The 24,361-nt window shown below is 46.6% G+C and overlaps 1 protein-coding gene across 1 annotated transcript in view; it reads left to right on the top strand.

Annotated features, from left to right (window-relative positions):
• The window catches only part of DNAH5 (dynein axonemal heavy chain 5), a 5,605,957-nt gene that overhangs the window by 4,514,954 nt on the left and 1,066,642 nt on the right, over positions 1-24,361 (top strand). Inside the window, exon 51 of the mRNA XM_086967405.1 lies at positions 5,529-5,727. Coding sequence (XP_086823531.1) covers positions 5,529-5,727 — 199 coding nt within the window. The remainder of the gene's footprint in view (positions 1-5,528; positions 5,728-24,361) is intronic.

The raw sequence follows: 24,361 nt of genomic DNA, 5'->3' as shown, positions 1-24,361 counted from the left end.
GTTGTAACATTTCAAGCAACCTTGCTCTTCCCTGAACAAATTAGGAAATATTGCCATAAAGTTACATTCCTTAATTTCTCCTTCTTGCACTTGACCCTGGGGATCAGCATTAGGATTCAAAGTAACCCAAATTGACCGCTGATGAGTCCATCCAAAAAAGTCATCCCCTTTCTTAGCAACATATACTTTGCCTATCATGTATTTTGCTCCCAACTTTACACATGCATTAAAATATCCAACCATACTTATTGGTTGTCCACCATAGCTGCCTGGCTTAGTATCCATAACATGCAACTTATTTTGCACTTGAAAACAATGTTCAAATGCGTCTCTAGATACAATATTTGGGTGTGAGCAAGAGTCAAATTTCATTTCCAGTTCCACCCCTTCAATCTTAACTATACCGCTAGGATGATTCTGTGAAGTTCCTTTGATTTGAAAAACAATGTCTTGTGTAACTTGCCATAACTAAAACATGTTACATACATAGCTGTATATTATTTGGAATTTTCTCTTTGTCCACTTCTTCCAGTGTGAAAACACTCCCCTGACACTCTGTTGTCCCAACTAACCATATTATGATCTTCCTTGGTTAATTCCTTAGTTGCATCTTTTTCATTTTTTATCATGCAAACTGTCTCCTCATCTTGCACAGCACTAGAACTTGGTTTACTCTTTTCATGCGTCCATTCAGATACACACTCACCCCTTTTTGCAACCAGAATAACCTCTTTCACTGATTGCCCATCTTTAAATCAGAGTTCCTCTCTAATTTTATCCTCCTTGGATCGTAATACAAACTGGTCTCAAATCCGCTCCTCATAGGAACCCCCTAATATACTAGTTGTAGCTAACTTTCGCAGACATGTAATATATTCACAGTAAAATATACCACTGAGTGAAAGAAATTGTTAGGCTGGGTGTTGCGTTCGAGCTAGAGCAGCTGACTTTGGAGCTGGGGAACTAGGTTTGAGTCTTTGCGCCTACTCAACATCCTGTGATTCTGGGCAAATCACGTAATCTCTGCGTGCCTTGCAAAAATGAATGTGTACTAGTATAATGTAATGAGTGCTCATGTAAAGCGCTCCAATACCTTCAAGAGACTCGAGGCAGAAGACTTGGTGACTGAGATTGGTTCTGCCGGTTACACTGTTTTTAAATATATTGCTGCTATCTGCTACTGTTTTAATCTTTTAATTTGTTTTACCGGTTACTGCTGATATCTATAGAGCTGTGTTCAATGCTCTGGGGGGTAGAAGAGTATTTTCTCCATTTCTGCACTTGCCCTTGTCACGCTGGGTCAGCGCTCTAGCTGCTGATCCCAACGCCGAACCCTGACACATAAAGGCACCAATGACGCCACTGCGCAGCGGGCGTGCCGCTCCAAAGGCGCGCCAATGGCAATCCCGCTCGCACCCGAACGGGTCTAGGGGCCGGAACCCCTACTTCTTTCTCCCCCGACCCCTATCGTTACTCAAGCTTACAGCTCAAACAGCTTAATAGTGCCATGAGAACATTATGTACCCATTCTGTCCTGCCCGAAAGGTTTCCTGAAAGGTGCCCACATTGTAAGCTTAAATTTTCTTTTCTCACTATTGAACCAACTCTGGCCAGGGACTCTTACAAATTACTCCTGTTGAACTCTAGATCTCTGCCTAAGCACACAACTGAGATCTCGATACTTTTAAAAGATTCTGACCCACAAGTCATGTTCCTTACTGAAACAGAGCTTACCCCTAGTTCAGAATCGGATATTGTTCAAGCTCTCCCCCAGGGGTTTCTGATGCAGAGGGTAGACAGAACAGGTAAGGGTGGTGTCCTTGCTATCATATATAAAGGTCACCTTATCTGTTGTTTGCTTGAAAGCCCTCTTTCAGATTGTGAGAATTTTCACTTTTCGATAGAATTCACACCCTCCTTTTCTCTCACAGACATCCTTATTTATCGGCCCCCGGGGCCCCAGGCACATTTAGTAAAACTCTGGTAGAAGCAGTTGTTAATCAGGCCAGCTCTGTGGCCAATTTTTCCCTTCTCAGAAACTTTAATTTGCGTTTTGATGATCCAGGCGCATTAAATGCTTTAGAATTAGCGCAAGACCTTGCAGCCTTTCAATTATCACAGAAGGTTGTGCAAGCAACTCATGTTAGAGGGCACCTTCTCGAACCTGTGTTTTCCAACTTAGAGGACTTAAAACGGGAAGATCCTATTCCTCTCCCATGGTCCGATCATTATCTTATTCCTTTCTATTGGTCACCTCTTATCAAACACAGTCCATACGTACCTCCATCCGCCCCTGGTACCTCCATCCGCCCCTGGTCTAAGCTTTCGGTTGACAAGTGGGCCCAGGAATTAGAAAGAACCAAACCAAAGCCGAATCCTAGCCCAGTTATAGCTAATGACAGTTATTGTAATTGGATAAAGGATTCATTGAATGTAGTATTGCCTAAAAAAAAATATTAATAAGACTAGTGGATCCCATAAGTCCCCTTAGTTCTCCCCCAATCTACGCATTTTAAAACAGTGGTGTAAAGTATTGGAAAGAAACTGGAGGAAAGATTTCTCACCTCACAAGAAGTTGGAATATAGGTTGGCCATCTGCATCTATAAGGCAAAAATAAAAAAAGCCCAGGCCTCCTATTATGAGGAAAAAATTCTGTTAACATTTCTCATTATAAAGAAACTGCTTAAAGCCCCTACCCCTCCAGTGGCACCTGACATTTCGGGTCAGCGCTGCAATGATCAGGCAGAGTGTTTCATCGCTAAAGTGCAGAACATCCTTAAATGCCTGCCCCAGATTGACGGTGAGTGCCTTCACATCAGCATGCTCATGGACCAGAGTCCTCACGTAACCAAACATTATTTGAAGGTCTTTCCTCTACTCCAGGAATCAGTTCTCACTTTGTTGTCTTCGGTCAAAAGTGGGTCACCCAGGGACCCGGCACCACCGAAGATTTTGAGATTGGTAGCACCTACCATTGCCCCTACTTTCACGCCCTGATTATCGCTTCACTTTGTACAGGAAAAGTCCCAATCAATTGGAAAAGGGCCATGGTGAAAACTCTACTTAAGAAACCCAATCTTCATCCTGCAGATCTGGGCAACTAACGCTCCATTTCTCTCCTTCCAGGGATCAGCAAGATCACTGAGAAATATATAAACCAGACTTTGTCTGGTTTTCTTGAATCACACAACTTGCTCCATCCGTTCCAAACTTGATTCCACCCACGACAGAGCACCGAAACTGCTCTGTTAGCTGTAGTGGAAGAAGGTAGAAAGATCCTAGATGCTGGTGGGACTTCAGCCATTATACAGCTTGATCTAAGCATGGCCTTTGATACGGTGAGCCACCGTATCTTGGTTAACCTTCTTAAGAGAGTCGGAGTGACCGGTACTGCGCTTCAATGGCTGCGCTTCTTTCTGGAAGGGAGATTTCTCCAAGTGTTTGAGGGTGACAAGGCTTCTAAGCCCCTCCCATTACAGTGTGGAGTCCCTCAAGGATCATCGCTGAGACCAACTCTTTTTAATATTTATATGGCCCAGTTGGCGGACATTGTTGCCCCATTTAGGATCCATATGGTAACGTACGCTGACGACACCCAACTGGGCGTAGCATTGGATCATGCAGATCAGAGAGTTAAAGGCCTCCACTTATGGTTGAAGACATTTTTAAGTGGATGAACATGTCACGTCCTAAGCTCAACGGTGAGAAAACCGAACTCATGATCCTAGGCAACCCCTTACATTTTAAATCCAGCACGATGTGTCCAGCTTGCATGGGCCCGGCACCGGTCCCTAAGACTGAGATAAAGAGCCTAGGCATCTGGTTAGATCAGGATCTAAGTTTTAAGGTGCAGGCCAGAAAGACTGTGGCTACCTGCTATGGCCTGCTCAGAATGGCCCGCAAAGTGCTTCCCCGTCTTCCTTCTCAAGCAAAAAAAGTTGTAGTCCAATCGCTTATACTGTCTAGAATTGATTACGGTAACGCCCTATATTTGGGTGCCCATATTGCAGTAGTGTCAGTTATAGGGTGCCTGCAAGGGATTATGTTCAAACAATGATTTCCTTTCATATTAAAATGAATGGGATTCAATATCTCTCAATTTTGAACCAATTTGAATAAATTGTGAAACAGCCTAAATTAATTTCTTCTGTTTCAAACAATCAATGCAATGAGAATTCAATCAGTAACAACAAACATGTGATTATCTTTTGATAAATTTCTTTCTTATTTATATTTCAGAAATTGATAGGGTACATTCAACAATTACGATTGATTTCAATGCTTACAAAATGAAAAAGGTACAAAACATTTTAACCTATATATCATCTGTAAAAAAATCCATTCCTAATAAAATCAGAAAAGTGACATATGACTTCATCAATAAAACAGTCACTTAGAATACATTAATACGTAGGTAAATGGACTGTGTAGTCGACGTTTCGGTCTTTTATCATGTGACTCCCTCAGACCATCTTCAGGACAACAAACTTTGCATAAAACAATGACCCCAAAAAGAACACACAATGCATTTCATTACATTTGTGTTGTTTCTCTTCTAAATTGTGTCTAAATTAAAGATAACTTGTGTGACAAAGAAAATACAACAGACCTTCTATTCATGAGGATCATTGTTCTCCCCTTTAATTCTATAAAAGATTATTCATACCCATAAGGTCCCATTAACTTCATTTACCAAGAGAATATTTACATTCTTTCCCTTCCGCATGGGTAGATAGATTGGTTCAAAAATGCTTACTTTAAACACACTGATCTGGATATTCGACCTTGGCAGTGTTATGCGCAGTAGTAGCAAATCTCCAGACGGTACAAAATTGTGCAGCGAGACTGCTAGCGGGAGTTTCCAATCGCCATTCAGCAAAACCTGCACTTCTCTCCCTCCATTGGCTCCCACTGCAGGAAAGAATCAGTTTTAAGGCCCTTTGTGTGGTCCACAGAGCACGGCAAGGGAATGGACCTCCAATAAATTCATCTATGATCTGCCCATACAAGGCCAAGAGGAAATTGCGATCTGCCGAGCTCCATTTAGTTGAAGTCCCAAGGATTAAGAAGGCCAGAAGTGGAGGCCGGTTGTTTTCGTACAACGCGGCTAAACTCTGGAACTCTCGCTGCCTTTGCTCCTTCGAAGGGAATCTAATCACCTGGCCTTCCGCAAACAATTAAAGACTATTCTCTTTCCCTAGATTCTGCCACCTGTCTCTAGTTTGCTCAGCACTGGGATGCTTCCGGGTAGCCATGCTCTGTACAAATGGTTATTTCATTTAATTTTATTTCAAGTCGAGTTTGCACTATAAAAAACTACAAAAAAAAACAACCCATGAATTGACTAAAGGACATGGCTCTTGTGCGCCCCCTGTTCATTTTTGACAGTAGCTTATTAGTAACAGTATATCTTAAGGTGGAAAGCCAGTTATAGGAAGGACAAACATTCTATTTGATCTTTGCAACATGAAAGCTGATGCTTTGTGATCGAGTTTCATATCTTATTCTTTACATTGTTTTGAAACAGATGCTGTTGAAGTTGTGGAAACATGAATGCAAGCGTGTCATTGCTGATCGTTTCACTACCTCTGAAGACGTCGATTGGTTTGATAAGTCATTGGTAAAACTGTCAGTGGAGGATTTCGGTGAAGCAAAAAAGGTTCTGGTGGATGTTGGAGTAGATGCCTTTTTTGTAGATTTTTTAAGGGACGCACCAGAAGCAACAGGTAATCATAACTGAGTTACAATTAAAGCTGTGCTTCCATCTCTGCATGTTTGTTCAACTTTTGAACCGCACCTGTGCTTTTTGTAAAACATAGGGCCTGATTATGATCCTGGCGGATATCCAGTCCACCATACTACAAAATTCATTATATCTTATGGAACTTGTAATACAGCCGACGGGATATCCGTCACGTTTGCGATGTAGTGTCCCATCCGCCAAGATCGTAATCAGGCATTGATTTTTGTTGCCCATGCTTGATGTTTCTATCTGATAGCATTCTACCAGCCGCACCAAACCCCAGTCCCAAGAGGAGAAACTAACAGCCCGATTCATCATTGTGAAGTTTTGCGAGTCTGAAATAGCGATAAATAAGGAATCGCTATTCCAGACTTGCAAAACGGGATTCATGTACGAATCGCAATATTTATTGCGATTCCTACAGCTTCCTTATTTGCGATTAGCTGATTGCTAATCGCAAATAAGTAATAACTCCCCATTCATTCCAATGGGCCTAAAGGCCCATAGGAATGAATGGGGAGTCATTCCTTATTTGCTAATCGCAAATGAGATTGCGATTTCAAGGGTGCAGGGGTGTCCAAAGGACACCCTGTAACACCCCTGAAATGTAAATTTACACAGATGTTACACACACATGTCCAAAGGACATGTGTGTGTGTAACATGCAACTTAGAAAAATGCATTTAAATGCATTTTTCTAAATTTTCGCTATTTACCACAAGGTTTGACCTCGCGGTAAATAGCGGCCCAAAATTGCGAATTCGCAATTTTTAAATGTTTCAAGAATGGCATTTAAGGAATCTCTAATAGAGATTCTTAAATACTATTCCTCGCAAATTTGCGAGTTCTGAAATAGCGATTTTTGCATTTGGGATGATGAATCCCAAATGCAAAAATTGCGCTCGCAAAGGGCCAGATTCTCAGAATCTGGCCCTTTGCGAGCGCAATTTCGCTTGATGAATCTGCCTGTAAATGTTTATTTCTAATGGTCACGCTTCTAGTTGAGCTTCATAGGAGGAAACATCCCTATTTTCAAATTGCTGTTTATGTCGTAGTTGCTCAAGAAAAGAGTTGCTGCTTTATCTTGTGTTTTTATTGCATTGCATCTAAAAAATGAAAGTCTGAGTTATGTAAATGGTTTACTTTTAACCGTAAGCAAGTTTTCTGTATTGTTGGACAGTTTCTTTTTTCTGTTGTGTGGGGCTCTCTTAGATAGCCTATTCTCATATTGTGGCCCCTTTAGACGACTGTTTGAAACTGGTTTTAAGCAATACATTGAATGCACAATCACTGTGAACTGATGTTAATACTGGCATGCTTGGAAATTGATTGTGTATGCCACAATTATCTTATTATTTATTCTTTAACACTTACTGACCTTGCCTTTGAATATGGTATTGTGTATATCCATACCAATCTTCATTTATTTTGTGTCAAGGCCTGATGTCTATAGTGCATTAGGTGTTTTTGCATTTGCTTTTCCATTTTCGGGGTTTGGGGCGTGCAAATAAATCTAATTGATATAAAGATAACCTTTCTTTGGGTACCCCGTCAACATTATCTTTTTGTGATACACCAGACTGAAAGAGTTTCCTTTAGACATTTCTCCTGTTTGATGTGCAATTTTTACTTATCACACATTTGGGTTTGTTACTCGAAGTGCATTTAGGTTTATGTATAAAACAAATATACGTTGCTTTACATGTGTAATGGCATGGTCGGCATCCTGTTTTTTTTAAGCTTTAACAAGCAACATGTAAAGATGAGGCGGAGGCAGGAACTGCTGTTAGGAGATTTATTCAGGAGAAGAGAGCCGTCCAGCATGAAGGAGAGACAGGGCAGCTGCAACTGCCAAACAGGGAACACTGGGGGAGAATGCACAGTACAAGAAGAACCCACAGGTGACATCATGGAGTTCCAGCAAGTATTGCACAATACAGGTCACCACACACCTCCCCCCTTTCTAAAAAAAAAACAAGATTGAACTACAATGAATAGTAAATCATACATAGTCATGAAATCTGTTGGATCTAACAATCAACCTAGAGCTTTTCCTTAAACCATTGTCGACTTGGACATTGGGAGTAGGAACAGTTGCACGAGAAGCACGAGAAGGATCTCTGGCAACGCGAGAAGTGCTCCACCAATTTCCATTTGACAATTTGACAGCATTTTTGCGAACTTCCACAACTTGTTGGGAGTTGAGAAACTTGGAAAGACCTTTTTTAACAGTGACAGGATTCTTAATCTTGACCCAGTCACCAGCATGAATACTATGAAAAGACTTCTTAACATGTCCCACGTCACAAGGGAGAGAACTGGAAGATTTCTTGTTGGCACAATCCCATGCCACTTCCAAATCACAACCTTTGTGGAGACTTTTGACCATCCAAAAAGGAAAAGCTTGGGAAGAAGCTTTCCTTCCTCTCATCAATTCAAAAGGGGAGAAGCCTGTAGCAACATGTGGGGAGATTCTATAAGACCATACAAGATCTTTTACAGCTTGGAAAATACAGCTATTGGAATTGAAGGCGGCCTGCACACATTCAACAATAACTCTATTGAACCTCTCGGTTTTGCCATTGCTCTGAGGGTGATACAAAGGAGTTCTAGTGTGTTTGATGCAACAATTGTTCAAAAAAACACTCATTTCCTTGGAGATAAACTGAACCCCATTGTCGGTGAGGATTTCTTCTGGACAACCCTCCCTCAGAAAAATTTTGGTCAGGCAATCAATAACGCTCTTTGAATTGGGAACATTGATAGGTTCAACCTCAACCCACCTAGAGAGATGATCGACGAGGACCAAGAAATACTTGGAAGTGTTGGGAAGAACATGGAATGGACCCAGAAAGTCCAGGCCAATTTTTTGCCAAGCTCTGCTGGGTGGGGGAACAACAGAATCACAAACACCTTCCAAAACAAGGACTTTATCGCTGGTGTTACAGCGTGTGCAAAGTTTGACAGCATCCACAATTTGATTATCCATTCTTGGCCACCAGAAATTTGACCTGACATTTCTTTTGGTGATGGTGGCACCCAGATGACCAGAATGAGCATCAGCAATAATTTTTTCCCGGTAAACAGAGGGAGGAATAAATTTATTGCCCCTAACAATTTTGCCACTTTCCAAGGAAAGTTCGGAATTGATTTTCCAATAAATTTGAAGCTCAGGGGAAAGAGATTTTTCCTTGGGCCAACCTTTCTGTATGAAAGAGACAACATCCCTAAGTACAGTATCATTCTCAACAGCATTAACCCAATCATTCTCAGCGAAGGAGATGGAAATTTGTGAAATGTTGGCCACAAAACACTCTTCAATTTCTGTTTCCCACTCATTTTCGTTAGGTTCTTGTATGGGTAACCTGGAAAGACAGTCAGCACGTTTGTTTTTGCCCCCAGGAATGTAAACAACTTTGAAGTTGTATTCTAGAAGTTTAGTGGAGAGTCTAGCCAACCGTGCGGTTGTGCGCTTGACATTTCTGCCGGAAAGAATGTCGACAAGAGGTCGGTGGTCGGTTTGAAGAACAAATGGTCTGCCCCATAAGTAAGATTTAAACTTTTCAACACTCCAAGCGCAGGCCAGCAGTTCCTTTTCAATAACAGAATATTTGCGCTCGACAGGGCGAAGAGTCCTGGAGGCAAACCCCACAGTAAATTCTTTACCAAAGGCTAGTTGTGAGAGGACAGCTCCTAGACCATATTCACAGGCGTCAACGGTGACAAAAGTTTCTCTGTTGCCATTGAAGGGCTGAAGAGCAGGAGCCTTGGTGATGTGTTCTTTGATGAGCTGGAAACCTTTCTCACACTCATCAGACCAGCTGAAGGTGGCACCTTTTTTGAGTAAAAGTCTAAAACACTCAGTGGTCTTGGCGTAGTCTCTCATGAATTTGGAGTAGAACTCACAGAGACCGAGGAAGGACAGAAGCTGCTCTTTGTTAGAGGGAGCAGGGGCCTCAATGATACTCTTAACTAGACCTGGCCTGGGCTTAATACCACATTCAGAAATGGTATGACCGAGGTATTCTACTTCTCTAGTTTTGAACACACATTTACTCTTTTGTAGGGTTACACCCCTTTTTTCCAAGATGTTGAAAACTTGGTCAATGACTAAATTATGTTCGTGTTCGGTTTGGGTGAAGATAAGGATGTCATCCTGGAAGACGACAACATTAGAGAGTTCCTCAAACATTTCAGACATAATACGCTGAAAAACAGCGGCGGCAGACGCCAACCCAAAGGGAAGGCGACGAAATTGAAAAACTCCATCAGGAGTTACAAAAGCGGTGAGATGTCGAGAGAGTGGATGTAACTCAATCTGGTGGTAAGCTGCCTTTAAATCAAGTTTAGAAAACCAAGTGGATGAGCCTACTTTAGCTATCAAATCCTCAATGCGAGGGAGGGGAAAACCATCGACCCAGATAGCTTCATTGAGACTGCGTAAGTCCACACACATCCTGAGATCGCCAGACCTTTTTCTGGCAAGAACAATGGGAGAAAGCCATAATGTGGATTCTACCTTTTCAATGATTTCTTGCTCGCATAATGACTTAAGGTGTTTGGACAAATCTTCTCTGATACTGAGGGGAACGTTCCTCAGCTTGTGTTTGATTGGGGAAACACCATCTTTGACCTTGATAAAGTGTTGAAAATTGGTAATCTTGCCCAAACGATCTTCAAAATTTTTTTTGTACTTGTGCTCCCAGAATTCACTGTTAAAGATGTTGCAAACTGGGGTAGAAGATGCAAGGGAAGAGAGATTGCATCCTTCAATGAATACAGGGTTGGGTAAACCAGGTTTAATGGTGACACCAAATTCTGCCTGATGTATGAGTCCTAGAACATTGATACCACGTTTGGCAACATAGACCTTCCCCTTTATGGATTTGTTAAAGATGGAGATTTCGGCCAAGAAATAACCCAGAAGGTTGATTCTGCTTCCTTCAAAGGCCACAGAAAGGACATCAGGAGGAAGTAGGCATTTATTTTGCCAAAGGTGAGAATATTTCTCATAGGAAACAATAGTGATGCGAGCCCCGGTGTCTACCAGTAGTAGGATATGGTGATTGTCAATAGTGGCATCAACTTCAGGGTCAGGGACAAGAAAAGTACGGCTAGTAGTGTCATTGTCTTTCACTACAACAACATATTCCTGATTGGTCACATCACATTCAGAATGTTCAGTTGAAAGCTCAAGGGGATTTGAGGCTTGAAAGGAATCATTTTCACACATGACACTACGTACATTACCCCTTCTACCTCTCATGCATACCCTTGAAAAATGACCATTTTTCCCACATTGAGTGCATTGTTGATTGGCAGCAGGACAATTTTTAAAATTGGAAGCATGGTAAGAAGAGCCACATCTATAACAGAAAGTACTTTGGCTGAATTGTCTATTAGGCATGAAAGGTCTTCTAAAACTGGTGTTTCCCATTCTTTTGAAATAGCCACGAGGGTCACGAGAAATGGAAATGGGAGATTTGGTGGGAAAAGGTACCTTAGTGGACACAGCACCAGAGATGGAAGTATTAGAAAGAGAAACCTCTAATTGTTTGGAATCTTCTAAGGATGTTTCAATACTTTTGGCTATATCAATAGCCTTGTCAAGAGAAGGATCTTTGCAGGATAGAAGTTTCCCTTGGATTTGTTTGCAAGAGCACCGAGCAACAAGCTGGTCTCTGATAAGTTGAGAGGTGAAATTGTCAAATTCGCATTTAGACGCAAGTATTTTTAAGGCAGTAACAAAGGTATCAATGCTTTCTTCGGGTTTTTGAGCTCTAGTAAAAAATTTATAACGGTGTACAACCATATTCTTGGTTTTAACAAAATACTTGTCTAATTTAGCTATGGCTATTTCAAATTCGTCAGGAGTTTCGCCAGTAGGTGGAACATAAACCGGTAAATGATCAAAAACGTTTTGCCCTTCTACACCAAGATGATAATACATTAGACTTTTTTTTCTTTCTGCACGGTATCTAAGACCATCAATTGCCCCTAGGTAGGCCATAAAGGATCTCAACCAAAGTTTCCATTCAAGAGGAGGGTCTCCAGGAGTCTGAAGAAAAGGAGCAGGAGGAGATACATTTTGCATTGTGAGATCTTCAATCTTCCTTTAAGTACAAAAAAAAAAAAATGTTGTAAATATGGCAGATTAGATGTGATGGTCTTTGCAGATAAGCGTGTTAAAAGAAAGAAAAAAAAAATATGTACAACAGTTGTGCACATCAACGTGTAGAGAAACTGCGTGCAGTGGCTGTGCACATCAGCGTGTAGAAAAGAATGCGTGCAGCAGCTGTGCACATCAGCGTGTAGAGAAGAATGCGTGCAGCAGCTGTGCACATCAGCGTGAAGATACTGGATACTCCGGTGAGTTGATGAGGAAAATTAGGCTGAGCTAAGGCTGTGCGCATCAGCGCGAGATTTGCCTCCTTGTCGAATTGTTAACCAATGTGCTGGAACCATGCACGTCAGCGTGTAAAGTGTTTAAAGCTGTGCGCATCAGCGTAGAAAATTATCTAAAGCTGAGCGCGACAACGCTGAAAGCGAATAAATCCGATGAAGTGTTTGAAACTGTGCGCATCAGTGTAGAGAGGAATTCAGAGTTGTGCGCATCGGCATGTGTCAGCAGTATGAATAAGCTGGGTAGGTTGAAGTCGACAGCTGGCAAAATCAAGATAGAGTAGACAGGAATGAGATGGACGCGAAGGCTTTATGACGTGGTGACAGGCATAAGCGGAACGCGTCTTGCTGGTTGCTGAGAAACCATGTGCTGGCGCTGGGCGTCTAGTCGGTTGCTGGGGAAACGCGTGCTGGCGCTGGGCGTCTTGCTGGTTGTTAAGGAGACGAGAAACGTGATGACGCTGAATGGAGGGATTCCACTACGTCATCATTCCGTAGCAGAGCTCGAAGGTGGCGGAGCAAGCAGTGGAGAAATATGCGGCGCCGATGGGAACAGCGAAAACACAGACAGCACTCGGTAGGACTTGACTTTTGACGGTGAAGACACAGGGAGCGCAGGTGAGACGTAGCGCTGGTAGAAAAAAAAAAAAATAGGCAGCGCGAAGCAGAGTAACAGTTGACAAAGCGCTGGAGAGTGCTGTGAGAACTCGTTTGATTGATGCGCAAAACGAGGTAAATGGTAGAAAAAGAGTCTGTTGGCTGCGACGGCTCTCTAATGTAAAACGTGGGAGAAATGTTTGAAAAAGAAAGTACTCACAAGGAAGTAGATCGTAGGTATGGAAAATGTACAGGAGTCCAAACCGTTTTGCTAGGAGTTGGTTAGTGAGTAGATCCAACAGCTGAGGAACAGCTGACCATCCTCAGTCGCCAATGTAAAGATGAGGCGGAGGCAGGAACTGCTGTTAGGAGATTTATTCAGGAGAAGAGAGCCGTCCAGCATGAAGGAGAGACAGGGCAGCTGCAACTGCCAAACAGGGAACACTGGGGGAGAATGCACAGTACAAGAAGAACCCACAGGTGACATCATGGAGTTCCAGCAAGTATTGCACAATACAGGTCACCACACAACACTATATGGAAGACTTCCAGTTGGTATGGACATATTTAGATCCAGCAGAATACTTATTCCTAGCGCCCCCACATCCATTCTAAGACTTAGCACACTTCCCCTGTGCCACGCAGAGATGACAGCTTTCTGCCTGCACTCATCAGGCCTGAAACCAGTCTTGGCCCTTACACAACACAGACGCACAAAGTTAAAATAAAGCCATTTCAGTAAGCATTGATATGCTATTGTGTCTAGCGAGAACATTGGCATTTTCACTGTCTACATGCACGTGTCTACATGCATGAATCGCTGCCACTGTTAGAGTCGAACTTGGTGAAATAGTTCCTACAGATTTCTAACATACTATCACCGTGTCGGAGCCCATTTTATTTGCACCACTCGAGACTGTAGAGTAGACATACAGCTCACATTTGAGCACATAGAGGAATTCTACACACTCTTTACATGTTTAACCAACGCCACTTCCCAAATCCCGGTGTCTGGTTAATGCCTCTCTCTACTGGTTTGCTGCTAGCAGACTCTACCTTCCTTTGCTCTCTTTTTCTGAGCTACACATGTTCTTACTTGTACTATCTCCTGGAAGAGGTGATATCTTAGACCTCGGTGGTAAATATACAACTGCCAGCGCAGTACACTTTATTGTTACATTTACTGGTGGCAGTTGTGACCTAACGAAAGTGCTGCTTTTAATTTTCATTTATATATCCACAGCTCGTGTAATTCAATTTCTAGATGCAGTGCACTAAAACAGCTTTCCCAGTCCATACTTGTTATTAGAACATTGGAATGTTGGGAGCTCCATTGAAAACAATGGAGTGCTCAGGGCTTATAATGGCTGGTATAAGCCTGGAGCTCCAACATTCCAATGTTTCTTTGTTCACAGCTCTGGCTGTGAACAAAGGCTTCAGGGAACCTGAGGGGATTCCAATCCCCTCACGCTCCCAAGAGGTTTTGTTTTTTTGTTAGAACATTCTGTCCTCTAGTGACAGAATGTTCTAATAGCCTTATAGCCCTTTGTAGATGGGCTATACCGCTATTAAAGTCCGTCTCCCTTGTTAAAGGCCCTCGCCTTCGGCTCGGGGCCTTTAACGCTGGATAGGGCCTTTAATAGCCGGTATAGCCCTCTACGGCGGGCTATAAGGCTATATTGTTTAATCTGCAGTCCTGAATATCACGTGTGAAGACTGACAGTTATGGAATTAGAACCTTAATTTGTGTGACTTTAACGTTACAGTACGGGTTTAAAACAGACATGTTCTCAGTTCAGTACGGTAGTATGGCATTACATCACGGCGTATATTCAGACTTACAAGCCTTTCCCATTGAAAAGAAAAAAAGTGCATTAATGGATAAAACACATAAATAATATGGAATCACATGTAAAACAACAAAATAATACAGGTATATCCTACCTCTTACTTGTATTCTTTTCCTTGATCTTGGTCTTCTAGATTTTTTCACGAAAAGATGATTCTTACAGTTGACAGGTTGTGACAGTCAACCATATTTCATTTATTTTTCATTTTTTTTTAAAGTAAACCTCAAAAGACCATTTGAAAACCTGTCTCTGAGAGCAGTTACCATTGGCTTTGTATTTATATGTCAATATGAATAGATTTAAACTTGAAACACAAATCCTCCAAAATTCTGTTGTTCGGACTGGAAACTGGGTTAAGTTTTTTGTTGTTGTTCTATTTCTTTATTGGGTATTAGCAAAATGAAAACATAAAACAGCAAATAAGACAGGCTCATGCTCACACAGTATCATCAATAGTCAAGGCCGGATTGGCCTTAGCGGGCACCGGGCATTTCCCCGGTGAGCGGGAAGGGTAGGGGACGGTTTTCGACTGGTGTGGGGCATTTTTGTTACTGTGGGTCAGTTTTGGAGCATTGCTGGAAAGTCGGCCTCTTGTAACAAAAGAACAGCAGCAGTGGTCCCGCCAGCACTCCCCCACCTCCTGGGGCCAGTTGAACGTAAGTGCCAGGGCTGGTGTGCTATCCCAGTCCGGTCCTGTCAATGTTAGTCACACGTACATAGATGTCTGCCGTTTCGAGTATGGCCTGGACATAGGCGCAACTTGATAGCAACCTCGCTTGGGTGCTTAAACGTCGCCTCCCAGTCTATATCTTCAAGTTCTCCCACATCTCGTTGCCATCTCTTATGCAGCTGGCCCAGGGTATCCTGCATAATGTTGATTGTTTTGTATTTGGCGGAAATTGATCCCTTTCCCAGTTCATCCAGTTCATCCATTAATATTCAAACCTCTAATGGGGCTTATTCAGGTAGCTCTGCCCCTTCCAACCCTTTGTCATGCCAAGCGTGCATATTTTAGAAATTGGGTCTGGTCCATACTGATCTTCCTTCCCAGTGAGGAAAAGGGTATAATATCCCCCTGTTTGAGGATATCACCCACCTTAAAGATTCCAATGGTATCCCACAGTTTAAATCCACACAAAGTCCCTTTCCAGAGGGGTGATCCCCTGGTGATCCTGTGGGTCCAACCTAACTCCTTTGTGGCTTTGACCCAAGCTTCAAGTGCGACCTGTATTACTGGAGGCAACATCCGGGTGCCCCTCCCTCCTTAAAGATATTGTAGGCGGGTTCTGTTTTCCAGCAGAGCCTGTTCAAGTTGAAACATTGGGTGTTCTAGCAGGCGTAAATCCAAGTGTTATGAGCGAAATTCTCAGGTGTCACTCATCCCAAAGCAGGTTTCTCAGTTCTCCATTGATCTTAGTGCATGCCATCTGGGTGACTGGATATTAAGTATTCTAGGAACTTGTGAAGTGTAATCATTTTAATTAGGACCACCCTTCCCATCGGGGTGAGAGGCAAGCCCCTCCACCATGTGGCAGCCTAAAACTCAAGAGAACCGTCCCCACATTGTGGCTCGTGCAGAGCTCCTTTTGTGATGTAACAAATATCCCCAAGTACTTGAAGCCATCTTCAGCCACCCGAAGCCCATGTATTAATGGCAGTCGGTCACACAGTCTGTGCGGTGCATACAAGACTGACTTATCCCAGTTAATCTTATTACCCGAGTGGGCCCCGTAGTCCCCCAGCTCCAGGACAGTGGTTGGGTTAGTGACATATAAAAGTATATCATCTGAAAGAAACACGTAGTGATAGATTCCTTACCTTAGAATAATCCCCAGGTGTCAGACTGGATCTGGAAAGTTTTTCGTCAGCAGTACCCCTGCGCATCAGTAGGTGTCGTCGTGCGTCTCAGCATGCGTCATTGGCGTAGTTTGGTGCCGGGATGACATCGCCTGAGCTACTTAGACACGCCCACTTGCGCTGATGTCAGTTTTTCTTTTTCCGTGCCAGCAAGCGCAGATCCGGGAAGAGCAAGTACTCCCAGTCACTTTTTGACTGAGTTTTTTTAGGCCTTTTACCTCATCTTTTCGATTCCATCGACTCCTGGTGTCGTAGGGATGCCCGGTTCAAGAACTGTGGGGACTGTCACCGCATGACGTCGGTGATGGACCCACACCGCATGTGTCTCTACTGCCTGGAATGCGACCACGACTCCAAGTCGTGCCCCGACTGCCGGGCCACGGCGCCAAAGACTTTGCGGGAGCGGTCCCTAAAGTTGCTTGAAGTCTGGCAGTCAGCTCCGGGCCCCTGGAGGTCCCGGTCTCGTGGGAGGTTGAGGGACCGGTCACGGAGTCGTCACCATCATTCTTCTGGATCTAAGTCTTTGCACTCGGGGTCAGCTAAGTTGAAGTATTCCAAGAAGAAGTCGAAGAAGCATCATCGCTCTTCGACTTCCCCTCGCCTGTCAGGTGACACGGCTGAGGGTGTGGGCGGTGCCACCCCCGCGGCTCCGACGGAGCCTGTGACGACGCCCCCAGTCTACCCCCGCTTCCCGGTTGTGGGGGCCATGCCTGCTCAGGTGCAAGAGTTCTTGCTGCTATGGCCCGACTCTTTGGGCCCTCTGGCCCCGCGGGCCCGACTAGGGGTCCTGCTTTGCCATCTCCAGCGACACCGGGCCCGGTGTCGCCGGCGGCTCCGGCGCTGCAGGCCCCCCAAAGATCCGGGATCGGATCCTGATCAACGCCAGTTGACCTAGTGACACCTCACCGCACCGCTTCCAGCGTCGCCTGCTCCTCGTCCCCAGGTACAGCTCCAACCCAGACACGGTGACGGATCGACGTCGCCCAACGCCGATGCCGACGGGCCCTTTTGTGCCCTATGTCCCTCCCTATGTCCCTCCTCCTTATTTTGAGCCTGTTCACAGACTTTGGAGGAAGGGGAGGACTGGGAGGGGTCTGAGGACCCTCTAGCACAGGACTGTGCTTATGATCAGGACTGAGTAGAGGATTTGGGGGAGGCCAGTGGTCTTGACACCTCGCCTGACCTTGGCATTCTGTCTCCTCCCACCGCCGCTACAGAGGAGGGAGCCAGTTACACAGTGGAGCCAGTTACGCAGTGGTGTTCCGTAGGGTGGCCGAGGCTCTCCACCTGAAACTCCCTACGGTGGCCGTCAGGATCAACCTTCTGACAGATGGGCTCCAACCGGCAGCTACCTCTTCGGAGCCTTTGCTGCCCTTTAATGAAGCACTATCCAACGTTCTTTTGGGCACATGGTTTAGGTCTAACACAGAGGCTCCTGTGGATAGGAACATGGCCCGACGCCATCGCCCGGCTCCGGGCGACCCCCTGTTCTTTACCCGACACCCTACCCCAAGAGAGCTTGGTTGTCCAAGCCTCTACATCCCAGAGCGCGTTCCCTACCGCACCTCCGAATAGGGAATTCAAGAAGCTGGATCTGTTTGGTAAGAAACTGTTTTTATCTGCCAGCTTAGGGTTGTGGCCGGTGAACACTGCATGCCTCTTGGGCCGTCAAAACAGTTCTCCGTGGGACACAGTTGTGCAGGTGCTGCCTAACTGCCTGGAGGAGGCCCAGGTAGTTCTTTCCCAGGCGATTGCGGCCGGGAGAGACGCAGCAAAGTTCACCATACGTTGTGAGCTAGACACCGCCGACTCACTGGGCAGGTCAATTTACACGACGGTGGCGCTTTGGCGCCATGCCTGGTTGAGGACAACTGGCTTCTCAGGGGATGTCCATAACACTCTGATGGATATGCCCTTATATGGCATGCGCCTTTTTGGCCGTAAGCGTTTGAGCGCTTCAAGGACTCCTGGGCTATGGCCAAGTCATTGGGCCTGTCGGCCGCTTGGCCTCCTCCGCCTTCTGCTTTTTCAGTCCTTTCGTGGCCACGGAAGGGGCGCGCCACAGCGTTCGCAGAACCACAGACCACAGCAGCAACAACCTCAGTGTGGTCGCGGACGTGGGAACCGTCGAGGCGGTTCAGTGGGCCAGCGGGCGGGTCAGTCAACTTCCACACCAGCATCATCCACTTTGAAGCCTTCCTAGTCCGACCTTTCAGGTGCATCAGACGCCAGTGGGTGGACAAATATGCCATTATCTCCTCAATTGGCGTACCATCACGTCGGACAGGTGGGTGCTGCAAATCGTCCGAAGGGGCTACTCCCTCCACTTCTAGGTGACCCCTCCAGCCATGCCACCGCAGTACCACCGCATGTCGGGGTCTCACTTGCAACTTCTGCAGGAGGAAGTTATGGCCCTCTTGGCCAAGGGGGCCCCTTGGGTCAGAAGTAGGACGTGGTTGTTACTCCCACTACTTTCTGGTACCCAAGAACGACAAAGGAGGCCCACGCCCTATCTTGGACTTCCGGAGTGTCAACGGCTTCCTCCGGAAGGAGAAGTTCAAGATGCTGACTTTAGCTCAGGTCCTAGCTGCCCTAGACCCTGGAGACTGGATGGTAGTGTTTGACTTGCAGGACTCATATTTCCATATCCCCGTCCTGCCGGCCCACCGGCATTACCTGCGGATCACGGTAGGCCACGAGTACCAACACTTTCAGTTTACCGTGCTCCCCTTTGGCCTTACCAGCGCCCCTCGGGTGTTCTCGAAAATGATGGCGGTGGTCGCAGCTCATCAGCGCAGATCAGGGGTTCAAGTTTTCTCCTATCTCGACGACTGGTTGTTGAAGGCGGGCTCGCCCCAAGTAGTCGTCAGCCGCCTCCAGACTATGGCCGACTACCTGCACCTGCTGGGGTTCTCCATCAATGTGTCAAAGTCACACCTGTGCCCCTCTCAGAAGCTCCTCTTCATCGGAGCGGGTCTGGACTCGTCGCAGTTTCGGGTTTATCCGAACAGCGGGTTCAGGATATTCAGGATCTGATTCCGATCTTTCAGCCTTAATCCCGAGTTTCAGTCACATTGATGCTGCGGCTTCTGGTGCTGATGGCCTCCTGCATCTTTCTGGTGCATCACGCCAGGTGGCGGATGCGGGCTTTGCAGTTGGACCTGAAGTTTCAGTGGGCCCAGCATCAGGGCAACGTGTCCGACCACGTCCGGATCCCGGAGAGCACTGCGAGACAGTTGCAGTGGTGGCTCACGAACCGTGATTGGGTCAGCGGCAGATCCCTCTCCCTACCCCAACCGCGGCACGTAGTCGTGACGGATGCGTCCCTCCTGGGCTGGGGGGCCAAATGGGAGAGGCGGAGATCAGAGGCCTCTAGTCTCTGGCGGAGTCCCGGCTCCACATCAACCTTCTGGAGCTGCGTGAGATCCGTCTTGCACTGAAGGCATTCCTTCCCTCTGTCTGGGGAAGTGTAGTGCAGGTGTTCACCGACAACACCACCGCCATGTGGTACTGCAACAAACAGGGTGGGGTGGGGTCGTGGACCCTTTGTCAGGAGGCTCTGCGCCTCTGGACATGGCTGGAACATCAGGACATCACCCTGGTGGTTCAACACCTGCGGGGCTCTCTGAACGCCAGGGCGGACAAACTCAGCCGTCGGTGCATGATGGATCACGAGTGGCGTCTGAACTCGGAAGTGGCGCAAGGTCTCTTTCGTGCAATGTCATCAGTTCTGCACTTTGGAATTTCTAAGGCGGCACTCGCTCAGAGACGTTTTTCGTGGCGAGTGGAGTTGCGGTCTGTTGTACACCTTTCCGCCTATACCACTTCTGCCCAGAGTGCTGAAGAAGATCAGGCGCAACCGGGCCCAAGTATTCCTTGTGGCTCCGGACTGGGCACAAAGGTAATACTACCTGAGCTACTCAGCATGTCAGGCGATCCCCCGATTAGTGTGCCTCTTCGGGAGGACCTTCTGTTGCAGCAGCAGGGGATGGTCCTCCACCCGAACCTGTCCAGTCTCCACCTACATTCGTGGAGTTTGAGCGACGACAGTTGAGGCCATTTGACTTGCCTCCTGAAGTCTGCGATGTGATTCTGGCAACCAGGCATCCCTCCACAAAATCCGTATATGCCTGCAGGTGAAACAAATTTGTGGCATGGTGCACAGCAAAGGCTGTGGATCCACTTTCTGCCTCCCTTTCGGAGGTTCTCCTCTTTCTTCTTTCTCTTGCCCAGCATGGCTCTGCTCTGAGCATTATCAAGGGCTATCTTTCTGCCATTTCTGCCTTCTTGAGGCTTCCTGCGCAGCCTTCTCTTTTCAAGTCCCCGGTTGTAAATAGATTCTTGAAAGGCATCACACACATGTTCCCTCCTGTTCCCTTCGTGATGCCTCAGTGGGACTTGAACCTTGTTCTTACCTACTTGATGTGCGCACCCTTCGAGCCACTTCACAATTGTTCTCTCCGTCTTCTGACTCTTAAGACTGCATTCCTGGTTGCCATCACCTCTGCCAGGAGAGTGAGTGAGCTCCAGGCTCTTTCTTTTAAGCCTCCTTTCCTCTGTCTCTAGCAATCTCAGCTGCAATTGTAGCTTCTTATTCAATTTCATCATTCAACATTTTCACATAATTAGCAAAAACAGGACATTCTATACTATCTTTAGTTGCATTGAAAGAATCTTCATAGCTGTCAAAATCTCCAAGTAATTCCAATTCTGAACGCCATGGCTGGAAAAGTTGCAAAAGAGCTAAGTAGTAAAATTCCCTTTGGTCAGGAGTTTCGCAACTCAGTTTACGGTGATTAATCAAATGTCCTTTTCTTTGTTTTACCAAACATCCTTCAGAAACAGTCACTGCATATATACCATTATTGATGTTTTCTGTAGTATTCCGTTTCAAAATATAGTTTTGCAGCACTTCATAGAGACAAATGTTCTCCAGATGGTGACTTCTGTTTGGATAATATGTATCCAACATTTTGTTTTCACAATATCTGTACTTTCTGGCTCCTTTTCAGCTAAATATTCAATTTCTTGTACAGATTTAAGTACTCGGTTTCGTGTTGCAGCAAGGCCTAGACTCACCCAAATGATTCTTCTAGATTTGGAGTATAGACTTGCAGATGATCAGCGATTCGAGCATTCATATGCTCCAGTTTCTCGATGAGATAACATCTTCAAACTGTAAGTATATAATTTCTTACTTAGACTCTTCTCGTGGGAAATCTCTTCCCACATTTCCTTCAATTCTGTCTTTTCTGATTTCATTACGTACAATGTTACATATCGAGCAACAGCAATGGAATTGTCTGCAACATATTGAATATCCATTGCGCCCGTCCGCGCCTGGACCGCTCCCAGCGCCAGAACCCCTGGCCCCCGCCGAAGCCAAGCTGCCCGACTGAGATAAGACTCCGCCGCCCTCAACGCACTCAACACTGGACGACCACCCGCCTGCTACCAAGCCACCCCGAAGCGCACCCATGGACCCTTCACCTGCCAAGCCTGCAAATTCACCTGCCACCGTACCTGCACCCCACCTACCAAACACAGCAACGACAACAACAACCACCTCAAGTGCATCCTGCTCAACACCCGCTCCGTCCACAAAAACACCGTCGAACTCTAGGAACTCCTCGACACAACAGCTCCAGACGTCGCCTTCATCACGGAAACCTGGATGAACGCCTCCTCGGCCCCCGACATCACCATAGCCATCCCGGACGGCTACAAAATCACCCGGAAGGACCGCGTCAACAAAAACGGAGGAGGAGTCGCCATCATCTACAGGAACACCATCAGCGTCACAACCAATGCCGAAGACGCACTCACCGCTGCCGAACACCTACACTTCCAGATCCACACCGACCCCCAGACCACCCTCAGAGGAACCCTCATCTACCGACCCCCGGGCCCACGAACACAATTCAGCGAGTCCATCGCCGACTTCATCAGCCCGCACGCCCTAGCCTCTCCAGAGTACATCCTCCTAGGGGACCTGTACTTCCACCTGGAGAAAAACAACGACAGCAACACCACCACCCTGCTCACCAACCTCGCCAACCTCGGACTCAAGCAACTGGTGGACACGCCCACTCCCCTCGCTGGCCACACACTCGACCTCATCTTTTCCACCAGCAACCACGTCTCCTTCAGCCACTCCTCCGGACTACACTGAACCGACCACAGCTGCATCCACTTCACCTTCAAAAAGACCACCTCCCACCACCACACACCACAGAACCCCTGCAGATGCTGGAGCAAAGCACCACGGACCAACTGACTGCATCGCTGAGCCAGAACCCACCTGCCGACACCAACGACGCAGCGCACAACCTCGCACAGTGAATTACCAACTGCACTGACGACCTCGCCCCTCTGAAGAACCCCCCCAGGTAAGACTAGCAACAGAAAAACTGCATGGTTCACAGATGCCCTCAAAATCGCAAAGAAATCGTGCAGAACCCTCAAAAAAGCCTGGCGCCACAAGCGGACACAAGAAAACATGACAGCCCTCAAGAGCGCCACCCGCGAATACCACCAGATGATCCGCACCACCAAAAGGACATCATTCAAAGAGCGGCTGGACAACAACGCCCACAACAGCAAGGAACTCTTCAGCATCGTCAAAGAGCTATCCAATCCCAGCGCCAGCAACAACGACATCTCACCGTCACAAGACCTCTGCAACTCCCTCGCCACATTCTTCCACCGCAAGATCACAGACATACACGACAGCTTCAGACCCCAGACCCCGCCCCCAACCACCAAACCAATGACCCCCACCTCCAGCCTCAACGCATGGACCCCCATCAGCACCGAAGACACCACCCGCGTCATGAACAGCATCCACTCCGTCTCCCCCTCCGACCCATGCCCTCATCATATCTTCAACAAAGCCGACACCATCATCGCAACCCACCACCGGAACGTCCTTAACAACTCCTTCACGTCAGCCACATTCCCTGAAAGCTGGAAACACGCAGAAATCAACGCCCTACTGAAGAAACCAACAGCGAACCCCGAAGACCTCAAGAACTTCTGCCCCATCTCTCTCCTCCCCTTCCCGGCTAAAGTCATCAAGAAGACCGTCAACAAACAGCTGACAGCATTCCTCGAAGAAAAGAACTCGCTCGACCCATCCCAGTCCGGATTCCGAGCCAACCACAGCACCGAGACCACCCTCATCGCAGCCACCGATGACATCAGGACCCTGATGGACAACGGAGAGACAGCCGCCCTCATCCTCCTCGACCTCTCGGCAGCCTTTGACACCGTCTGCCACCGCACCCTAATAACCCGCCTCTACAACACTGGAATCCAAGGAAATGCCCTAGACTGGATCACATCTTTCCTCTCTGATAGAACCCAGAGAGTCCGCCTCCCACCCTCCTGCTCCGAGGCCTCCAAGATCATCTGCGGCATACCCCCGGGCTCCTCACTCAGCCCTACCCTCTTCAACATCTACATGAGCCCCCTCGCCGCCATCGCATGCAAACACAAAATCAACATCAACTCTTCCGCAGACGACACCCAACTGATACTCTCCCTCACCAAAGACCCCCTCACCGCCAAAGCTAACTTCCAGGACGTAATGAAAGATGTCGCAGAATGGATGCAGCTCAGCCGTCTGAAGCTCAACTCAGACAAGACGGAAGTCTTCATCCTCGGACAATCCCCATCCGCCTGGGACGACTCCTGGTAGCCCATGACGCTGGGCACCGCACCGATACCGACGGACCACGCACGCAACCTGGGATTCATCCTGGACTCCTCCCTCACGATGACCAAGCAAGTCAACGCAGTCTCGTCCTCATGTTTCAACACCCTGCGCATGCTCCGAAAGATCTTCCGGTGGATCCCCACCGAAACCAGAAAGACGGTCACCTAGGCCCTCGTCACCAGCCGGCTGGACTA

This window comes from Lissotriton vulgaris, chromosome 4_1, assembly GCF_964263255.1.
Source record: "Lissotriton vulgaris chromosome 4_1, aLisVul1.2, whole genome shotgun sequence".
In the NCBI taxonomy this organism is placed as follows: domain Eukaryota; kingdom Metazoa; phylum Chordata; class Amphibia; order Caudata; family Salamandridae; genus Lissotriton; species Lissotriton vulgaris.
The sequence above is the reverse complement of the archived record's forward strand: the minus strand, read 5'-3'. Positions and strand labels throughout refer to the sequence as shown.